Source organism: Elephantulus edwardii, unplaced genomic scaffold (genome assembly GCF_000299155.1).
Source record: "Elephantulus edwardii isolate Elephantulus edwardi_28Jun2011 unplaced genomic scaffold, EleEdw1.0 scaffold00007, whole genome shotgun sequence".
Classification (NCBI taxonomy): domain Eukaryota; kingdom Metazoa; phylum Chordata; class Mammalia; order Macroscelidea; family Macroscelididae; genus Elephantulus; species Elephantulus edwardii.
The window spans coordinates 12,690,668-12,701,677 of record NW_006399757.1 but is presented as its reverse complement, the minus strand read 5'-3'; the positions used below and the strand labels follow the sequence as shown (position 1 = coordinate 12,701,677).

The 11,010-nt window shown below is 36.8% G+C and overlaps 1 protein-coding gene across 4 annotated transcripts in view; it reads left to right on the top strand.

Annotated features, from left to right (window-relative positions):
* Positions 1-11,010, top strand: part of DGKB (diacylglycerol kinase, beta 90kDa) — a 1,124,393-nt gene that overhangs the window by 1,073,691 nt on the left and 39,692 nt on the right. For all 4 annotated transcript variants that reach the window (XM_006880255.1, XM_006880258.1, XM_006880257.1 and 1 more), the window contains one exon: positions 446-506. In XM_006880255.1, coding sequence (XP_006880317.1) covers positions 446-506 — 61 coding nt within the window. The remainder of the gene's footprint in view (positions 1-445; positions 507-11,010) is intronic.

The following is an 11,010-nucleotide window of genomic DNA, read 5'->3' as shown; positions in this document are numbered from 1 at the left end:
TTAAATGTATACCTTTTCTTCATCTGTTAAAAAATCTAGTTAAGTCAATAGATTAGAAATGGTCGTTAAGAATTGATAGGGGATTCTTCAGAACTTTTTCAAATGAGAACTTTGTGATGTGACTTTTTTTCAATTTTCTACTATAGGAACACCAAATCAAAGAGATATCTGCCAGTGGAATTCTAATTGTGTTTCAAATAATATGCAATAATCTTTAATACTCAGAATATTTGTTTATATCATAATATTAAGAGAGACACTTTTCTTATTTCTATGTTCAAGGTAGCTTTTAGAGTAGTCATTAATAATTGAGGTGAAACCTCTTTCAAAGATTTGTATGAAGTTGTACTTATATGCCTGTTTCATTCATATCATTGTCTAATGTATGTATGGTTTACTATATAGGTTATCTGTATTATACTTAAAATGAAATATTTTTCTCCAGGACTAGCAAGTCTCTGCCAATGCAGATTGATGGGGAACCGTGGATGCAGACACCATGTACAGTAAGTACTCAGTACTGAAAATGTTATCACTTCTCACCTTCTCATTTTTTATGTTGTTGTTGTTATGTGCCATCAAATTGACTATGACTCATAGTGACCCTAGGTAAAGTAACTCAGAACCATGCTCTATCTTGAGCCAGTTTCATAGCCTCTGACACACTGTCCCCATTATCCCCATCATCCCCATCATTGAGTCAATCCATCTGATCCCGGGTCTTCCTTTCTTGCACTGTCCCTCCACCCTTCCAAGCATGACGTCCCTCTCCAAGGACTGCTCCCTCCTGGCAACATGCCCAAAGCATGTCCGACAGAACTTCAAAATCCTTGCCTCCAAAGAGCAGCCTGGGTTTATTTACTCTTTACAGGACAGACCTGTTTGTTTGTTTATTCAATACTTTCCTCCAGCACCACAACTCAAAGGCATTGAGTCTTCTTCTATCATCCTCAGTCATTGTATATGTCTCTGATGCATAACAAGTGATTACAAAGACCTGGATCAGTCACACCTTATTCTCTAGACTGACACCATTGCCCATCAGTACTATGGAGAGTTGCCCGAGAGCAGATTTTTCCAATGTTGTTTGTCTTTTGTTTTCCTGACTACTGGTATCAAGGTTGTTGATAAAAACATATATCTTAATACATTTTTTCTTTAATATCTTATGATTATTTTATAACATCTTATAAAAAAATTAGTTATAGGGCCATCAGACATAAATTTTCATGAACCCATTAGTCATTTTTTAAAACTTTTTCTCCATCTAAGAATCCAAATTTTTTCCATATACAAACTCTTTTATACTTTATCATTGCTGTTTTCTACACAATAATATACTATTTGTTCAGTTAGTCATTTTGATCCAAACAATATCAACAGCTAAAAGATTCTAAATTCAGTATATATTGAGTATTTTATTGCATTGAGAACATGTTGGCTCTCAGGTTTGTATATATACTTTTTACTATGTTATAAAAATTAGGTAAAATAATGAAGTATAAGTGAGTAAAGAAGCATTCTAGCTTAGATAAGATCTATTGTTGTCACCTTCAACTCTACTGTGACTCATAGCTACCTTATCAACAATGAATCTAAATTCTACCTTACTCTATGCCATCCTGACCATCTCTTGGCATACTCTAACCCACTGTTAGTGTATCTGTGTTAATTCATCTTCTTAAGAGTCTTCCTTTCTGTAAAAAAATTTGAAACACATAGGCAGCATGACACACAACACTAACTGTAAAAGGAGTAAGGGCCACATGGGGATGGCAATATCTGACCTCTACTAATCTCACAAGATGGAACTACACCATCAACAACATTCAGAGAACAAAACAAATTTCCATGAGGTCAAATATGTCCTCAATGCTGCCACACCTCTGGCCACTAATTCTAACACAAACTTACTGTTTTACTGGGTCCAAAATCCATTGTAATGGCTCACAAAGCACAAAGAACCTACTCACAATTATGAGGTTTATTAGGGAAGTCAACAGGCTATATTTCAGGTTGATAGCAAATCAGTAGGAACAGCTTCTGAACTGTGCTCACAGGCACCTCAGCCTTCAACCTCACAGTGGCTTTAGGTCAATTATGGCTCCACTCTGAGACCTCCAACTAATGTGGCAAAAGATCCTAGCTCTGGTTCCATAAGGTAGTATTCCCAAAGTCATCTCGGTCATATCTCAGGTCTCTTGTTCTCTGCTGCAGCTGCTGCTGCTGCTGCTCCTGTTGGTCCTGGTCTGAGTGGCACAGAAATCTTTTACCCTGAAGGATAAAGATGCTGAATTCTCTGTCTCTTTGCTGAGAGTGAGAGTTCCAAAACCTGGCACTAAATCTACTCAGTTTAATGCAAGAGGAGTTCATTCTATTGTGGATACTTTAACATCTATTTGCACATCCCTGCCTATTCATATGGAAATGTCAAAGTCAATGGCTTGGAAAGTCATTTTGAACAATTAACTCTTGACACCACAACTTCCTTTGCTGACCTTCTCTACCTTTCCATAGATGACGTCTTTTTCCAAGGACAGGCTTCTCCTAAAATTTATTCTTTAAAAAAGATATAATAAAGTGTTCAATTTGTTAGGAGAGACGTAAAGAGGGCAGCATGGCTAAAATTGATTAGAGTAAAAGTGATAAAATATAAAGTAGACAGATGGGACAGATCATAGAGAACAACAGTGATAGAGAATCCCTATTTGAGTACAGAGGACTCTATTAAAGGTTTCCAAATGTCATCTTAATTATTCTTTTAGAGTCTTATTTATACTTTTGGTTTTAGGTGACGAAATTATTTACTGAATAGCAGCTTGGAAAGAGACTTTCACAATAGTATAGAATTAAACAAAAATGGTGGCAGGATAGGAGAAAGAAAGTAGATTAAATTGAACTATATTCTGAAGCAATAATGGGCAGAATGTGTTAGAGAGTGGATAAAGCCGTATCGTGTTCTTTCCATGAATGATGGAGCTATTTCCCAAGATATACTTTGAAAGATTGGATTTGGAATGAGAGTTCTTAATCTTGTATAAATATTGTGCAACATGCTTATACAGTCAAATTTGTAAGATCTGGACCTCAATGAAACTGTCTTGTTTTATCTGGGTCTTGCAAGTTTTCTGCCTCTCAGATGGTGCAGCCCTAAAACTTTTGTAGTCATTGTTTAAAGTGGTAATTATTTGAGGATTTCCTTCTCTAATAAGGCTCTACCTTAGATAAATTCTGACTTTTGTAGGTTGTACTATATTTTACGTAGATGTATTCATTAAACACTCACAAAAACCCTTAACTGATAAATATTATAATTTTCATATAGAAATAAAAAATTTGAGTAAGTGATTGATTAAAAAATTTATTAAAGTTAGGTAGGCAGTAGTTAACATTGGAGCCCAGGACTCTTTCATTTCAAAGCCCCTTCTTTTAAAAAATAGTTTCAATGACTTTGGTTATAGATTCCATGCAGTATAGTGTAGCAAGCAAGAAAGGATTTTAAATTTTCTTTCTCCAAAGATTATACTATGAAACTATGAGTTCAATCTTTGTGTGTAGCTCACAAATATGACTTTTTTTTTTGGTTCTGACATATTGTTTAGCTGTCTGTACCTGAGTTTGTGAAATCTGTATTTTTCTATAATTTGAAATATGTCTAAAAATTTTTCTAGACCAACAACTTCCTCTGCCTTCTGCTATCTCTGTACGTGGTTCCAAATGTCCTTCTAAAAAAGTTCTCTTCCTCTCTTTACTAATGTATACACTTACATCTTGTCCTTTATTCTTTGCTCTCCAAACTATAGCTCCTGAATGCATATTTGTAAGCCTAAAGATAGTAAAGATGTCATTGTTGGTGGTAGTGGTCCTTATGGTGGTTATAAAAAGTGGTGGCCAGTATTTACAGTGGTCATAATGTCTGTGGTAGTAATGATAGTGATTACAGTGATGGTGGTAATGCTTATGACAAAGCTCTGACAGTGATGGTAGTAGAGATGCTGATGGTGGTGGGACTGTTATGTTTCATGATGGAGGTAATAATAATGGTGGTGGATTTCGTGGTGAAATTTTTGATCATAGAGGATGCTATTTGTATCAGTGCTGTTGATGGTGGCAGAGATGATGGTAGTGGTGTGGTAGTGGAAATTATGTCGGTAAGATCAGTAGATGGTGATAGTAGATATCATAATAGTAGTAGTTATATGGTGTTAGAGTGTGGATGGTAATGAACACTCATTATAGTCTTCAAAAGTCTTCTTAGTCCTTGTCTTTTGTTTTGCATCAAGAAGCATCTGAAGGAGACAAAGGTTAAATAATGAGCCTAACTTTACAGAGGAGTTCAAATTCGGACAACCTGGCTTGAGTATTTGTACCCTTCAGCTCTGCTCTCCATCATAAATCTCAACGTAGAAAGTCCTGTGAGAGCCGATGACCACCTTCCAGTGTGATTTTTGGCAAATCAGGCACTGCTATTCTCTAGCTTTAAAATACATATATCTATTGAAATCTAATCATGTTTTTTAAAAAAATAGTTTTATATCATCAAACCAGTGAGTAATACTTTTATTAACTTTTTGTTTGAAAGTTAAGATTATGTTCATTTCTTCTATTAATTATCATGATCTAGCCAAAGGGTAAGGAGGTCTGGTGGGCTATTACGGTATTGGCCTGCTGTCCAAAAGGTCAACAGTTCAAACTCACAAGTCACTCGGTGGGAGAAAGATGGGTGTTCTCTTCCTGTTAAAATTTACTTCCTTAGAAACATGACAAAAGATGGCTATGTGTTGGAACAAACTCAAGGATCGTAGGTTTGGTTGCTTTTACACAATGGTTGAATAAATAACAATTTTATGCAATTTCTATTTAATTCTTTCTCCTAGTACATTCACTTATCATTTAAGACATTTATTGCAGAATATCGTGGGCCAAGAACTGTACTAGACTCTGGCATGTTATCGTTATTTCAAATTCTGGCATACTCTACTTTTCCTAGAACCACATGGAGATCTGAACTTTAAATTTTACTTTAACTGAAGAGAATATTTAGTATTCAGAGCACTGGTATAGATTAACTATAGAATGTTCTTTACTTCAATTGAATAACACAGTGTTTTTCTTACAGAGTACAAGAAATTGTTAGAATGTCAAAACTCACTGAATTTAAATACCCATAAGCTGATATTCAATTTACAAAGGAATTTCTCTAGATAGATATAATTTTAGAGTAGATTAGACTCTCTGCTATCTAATGCAGAATATATAAAAGAGGGAGGCAGAAAATAAATGAGACTAGATAATTTTAATCAACTATTAGATATTTAAGATGAAAATAGTCTTCATTTATGGATTTTTATCATTCTTAAAATTTCAAGTATCAGGATAAACAAAAGTGAAAGAACTTAAAATTTTCTCTTCAAATACTACTCATTTTTTAAAACAACCTTGTAATTTCTCTCTATATAAAATAATCAACAAATTTTTAAGTGATTTTGTACTTGCAGTTTCATAAGAGTGACATCGTAGAATCACCCTTTGACCATACAAACATCAGCTATATTTATAAGGTAAAGATAATATGAATGATAGTAAAACAAATAGTTCTAGAAAATTTATCTTAAGGCCTGACTACCTACCTATTTCTCCCTTTGAGCTTTCTCTTCCCTCTCTCAATCATTTCACCTGAGCATTTAACAAATCGTGATTCTGCTGGATACACGTTCCTGTAATAAGACAGAAAAGAACAACTGAGGGCTTAAGTAATGGTAGGACCTTGGAGAAAAGGAACCAGATAATAATTCATATTTCAGTTTATATCTGCACACCTTGCTGTTCCTGCAATTACACAGACACACAAATCTCTTATGCCACAAGTGATGGGTACCTAATAAAACTTTAAGTGAGATCAGACATACAAAGTCTTGGGACAATAAAATCAAAATGGATTCAGCATCTTTCTCCATTCACTCTCTTTTTATCGTCCCTTCCTTATACACTTCTCTCTTCTTACATCCCAGATCTGGGACTCTTCCCTACTTTCTATTGAATTACTAGAAACACTATGCAACAATTTTTCTTTTTCTAACTTCAGAACCTGAGAGTGTTCCTTTACTTCATTATATCAAGTCCAATTACAATCCATTCAATGATATGACCTCTTTCTTTCCATTCCTAGATTGCCTTGTTTTCAGTTGCCTGGAAATAATCACAACAGGTTTGTAGAAATAGCCACTAATTGGCTCCTGGAAAGAGCCACAATCGGAAGATATGGGGCTGTAAGCATTATTTTGGGCTTTGTTGTATTGATGGATATTCACTTTAATGAAATATCAGAGAATAGTAAACAAGTAAGTAATTGCTAATAATGCCTTTAATAAGCATTATAAATTTAATAAGCATTATAAACTTTAATAACCATGATAGGGAGCTCTGGTGACCTAGTGGCAAGAAGCTGCACTGCAATCCCAAAGGGAGGGCCACCAAGCTGTTCCTCAGGAGAAGGATGGGTAATCTCCTATACGATTAAACTAACTGCCTCTGAAAACCTGCTTGAGGGTCTGCTATAGGTGGGTTCCAACTAGATAGTAAACAACAACAGCAAACCTAAACTCCAACTCTAAGCTGTCTATTTAAACATCATGTCTTATTTTTAATATTTGCATGGATTTTTATTTTCCCCAAACAGCAGCAAGTCTTTTGAGACTCATTTCATGCCACCCCTTTTCCATAGTCTCCCCTGTATGTAACTACGTCTCCACCACACTAGGGCTGTCTCTTTTCCTAGCGACCTGAAAACTTAGCCTTAGTGTGTCATCTCTCTCAAAACACCAATCATATTACATTTAAATCACCAGTTGATATGTCTCCTTGGTAAATATAAGCTCCCTGAGGTTAGGCTCCGTGAGTTTTGTCACCTTCGCCTCCAACAACCTAGCACTGTGCCTCACATAAGGAGGCTGCCAATAACAAATGCATTTTAAATTTGTGAAGTTCTTAATTGCTTCTTGGGGTAGTATAACATTTTAAAAAATGCTTTCTACTAAGCTTTCTTTCACTGAACATACTGTAGCTTGGCTAGCAATTCATTCACATATTTTTCATATATAAATACATGTAAAAGTTATTTTGGTTCTCTTTATTCATTATATTCTCAAGGCAGGGAATTTGAATGTATCAGAGAAGACATACTTTCTCAATCTTAAAAGATTAAATCCGGTTTCCTGGTATGGTTAAAGTTCTTTGACTAAGTTTCTTTTGCATTATCAACTATGTATCATTTTACACATTATGCAAACTATATTCTACTCTTTTTAAATATTAATAGTAATTTATCACTTCTGATACTCTTAGAAGAAATTATATCAGAAATGTCAACACAATAACATCATACTGGGAGTTTTGCTTATGGTTAAGGTAGAGAAGATACCTAAAATTTTCTTCCATATAGTAGAGATAAGGAAGAAAATCACTAACAGACAATGAGCTAAGAGGGAAAATGACCATAGTAGAGCATGAAGATTCATCAAAACAATAGCAGAAGCCAAGGCAAATATAGAAAGTATGTTTTAATATTTTTTTATATAACTTCTTTTGTATAATACCTCTCAGGATCCTCAACCCAGGTTCCCTCTTTCAGTTGTCAGTGTTAAGGACTTTCTACATGCAACTTATCACAAAACTGGCCTTCAGCCAACATTTGCTAATTTTTATCCTGGTATGCTGATGATCTCATTCCCTAAGAGCAACTATTTCCTGTTGTCTCAGGTATAGACTGTTTCCAGTGTATAGATTATTGTAATGTAAACATCAGCTTCCTTTTCTGGAACTAAACTATAGATTTATAACAACCTGTAGGAAAGAGTAGATTTAGTCATGGAGTTCCCAAAGGTATAAATCCTTACAGAAGAAGTTTGCCCAATCTTTCTCTCCAAAAGTGGTTGATGAGTTCTAACAGTTGACCTTTTAGTGAGTAATCAAATTATTTATCCATTATGTCATCAAGGCTTCTAATTAATTAGAGCATCAGTGTGTTGTTGTTGTTGTTGTTGTCACTGCTAGGGGCTGTCGAGTCAAATATAATTTGTAACGACCCTGCGAACAACCATTTGAACCGTGTCCTATCAAGTGCCAACTCCCAAACTCTGACACACTCGAACTCATTACTGTAGTTAGTATGTCAATCTAAATCGAGGGTCTTCTTCTCATTTCATGTCCCCTCTCCTTTCTAAGCTTGATATCCTTCTCCAAAGGATAGCCTCTCCTTGGGTCATACCCTAAGTGTGCCAGATGAAGCTTCATTATTCTTGCCTCCAAAGATCATTTTTGCTACACATTCTTCTGTTTGTTCTTTTGGCAGTCCATAGAATATTAAGTACTCTTCTCAAACACCATACTTCAAAGATTTCATTATTTTTTTTTCTGTCATCCTTATTCATTGTCTAGCTCTCAGCAGCATAGCAAATGATTGGAGGGGAAAAAAAAACATGGTATGAATCAGGTACACCTTGTTGTTGTTATGTGCCGTAGAGTCGCTTACGGCTCATAGCAACCCTATGTACAACAGCCCTAAATTCTGCTCTGTCCTGTGCCAATCTCACTGTCTCTGATACACTCACCCCGATTACCCCAGTCACTGGATCAATCCACCTCATACAGGGCCTTCTTCTCCTGCACTGTCCCTCCACCCTACCAAGCATGATATCCCTCTCCAAGAACAGATCTCTCCTTACAACATGTCTAAAGTATGTTAGATGGAGTCTCAGAATCCTTGCATCCAGGTAACCGCCCAGTTTAACCCTTTCCAGGACAAATCTGTTTGTTTTCCTAGCAGTCCATGCTACCCCAACACTCTTCTCCAGCACCACAGCTCAAAGGCATCAATTCTCCTTCTATCCTCCTTAAGCATTGTCCAACACTCTGATGCATAACAAGTGATTGCAAAGACCATGGCCTGTATCAGACACATCTTAGTCTTCAGAGAGACACCAATGCTCTTCAGTACTTTGGAGAGGTCCCTAACAGCAGACTTTCTCATGGCAATACGTCTTCTAATTTCCTGACTACTGGTGTCGGGAGTGTTGACTGTGGATCCAAGCAAACTGAAGCTGCGAACAATCTCAATCTCTTCACCATCCATCCTGATGCTGCCAATTGGCCCAGTGGTGAGAATCATTATCTTCTTGACATTGAGCCTCAATCCATATTGGAGGCTTTAGTCCTTGACCCTCTGCAGCAAGCACTTCAGGTCCTCCTCAGTTTCAGCGAGCAGGGTTGTGCCGTCTGCATAATGCAGATTGTTGATAGATCTTCCTCAAATCTTGACCCCACATTTCTCCTCAGAGAGTCCAGCCTCCTGGATATTCTGTTCTGCATACAGGTTGAAAAGGTATGGAGATTGGACACATCCCTGGCAATACACCCTTCCCAATTTTGAACCATGCAGTGTTTCCTTGCTCTGTTCTGACTACTGCCTCTTGGTCCCAGTAGAGGTTTTGCATTAGAACGATCAAGTGTTCTGGGATTCCCATTCATCTCAGAGTCAGCCACAGTTTGCTATGATCCACACAGTCAAACGCCTTTGCATAGTCAAGGAAACACAGATATACATTCCTCTGGTATTCCCTGCTTTCAGCTAAGATCCATCTAACATTAGCTACAATATCCCTAGTACCATGACCCCTTCTAAACCCAGCCTGGACTTCTGGCATTTGCTCCTCAGTAATTTGGAGAGGTTCCTGACTGCAGAATACCCCAGTGCAATATGTCTCCTGATCTTCTGACTGCTGATTCCAAGGGTATTGATTGTGGATCCAAGTAAGGTGAAGTCTTTGACAGTCTCAATCTTTTCTCCATCTTTCATGGTGTTATCTATCAGTCCCATGGTTATAATTTTTGTTTTCTTGACATTGATATGCAATCCATATGGAAGCCTCCAATGTTTGCTGTTTTGCAGCAAGTGTTTCAAGTCTTCCTCAGTTTCAGCAAGCAAGATTGTGTCATATGCAAAACAAAGATTATTGGTGAGTCTTCCTCTAAAACTGCTTCCACACTCTTCATAGAGTCCAGATTCTTGCACTATGTGCTCAGCATACTGATTGAATAGGAACAGAGAAATGATAAAACCCTGAGGCACGTCTTTCTTAATTTTAAGCACGGAGAAGAATGGAAACCTAGAACACTTAATTGTGCTCTTGCAAAACCTATACCTAGATGAAGAAGGTGTTGTGGAAACAGAGCAAGGGAATAGTGTTATAGGTCTTGCTAAAAATTTGGCTTACCTAGACCATTGTCTTTAATCTGATCCAGCTACTCTGAAGGCACGCAGCCTGCCTACACCATAAACAGGTGCATGAGCCATTTCTTTCTCATACGTTGCATTAGACTATGCTCAAGGGGATTAGTTAGTCACACCACAAAATTAAGCAAATCAGCAACAGAATTTGGGAATCTTAAAATCAGGAAAGAAGAAAAAGCAGAGAAAGCAGCACATGTCCTTCTCGGTCAGTGATTGCTGCACTAGAGATATGTTGTTCTTAACTGAGAAATTGCCTATGTTAACTAAGAAATTATAGCTTGCTGTTGACTGAATGGGACAGATCCAGGGCCCGAAACCTTGAGAATGAGACGAGGCTGAAGCCCCTGAAATAAAAACAGAGCCAGATCCCTTGAGATGGAGACAGAAGAAATAAAAGTTTTGTTTAATGGAAAGAACAGCTGACTGGAGACTATGGTCTCAAGGAATCAAAAATAGAAGTCTTTAACCCAAGTTTGCTGTAAGGGAGCTTTGTAACACTAACCGAAACTGTGAGTCTAAAGGTAAAGGGACCTGAAGCCATACTTAAGAAATTGTCAGGACTAAGGGATTATATCCTGGTTCTAATCTGGATTATAGTCTTTTAACTTCTCTAAAAAGTCATTGCTAGATCCATCTTGAAGTACAATATTGTCAGTGACAGGATAATATCTATACACATACAAGGAAGTCCAGTGAATACCACTATCATTCAAATATATGCA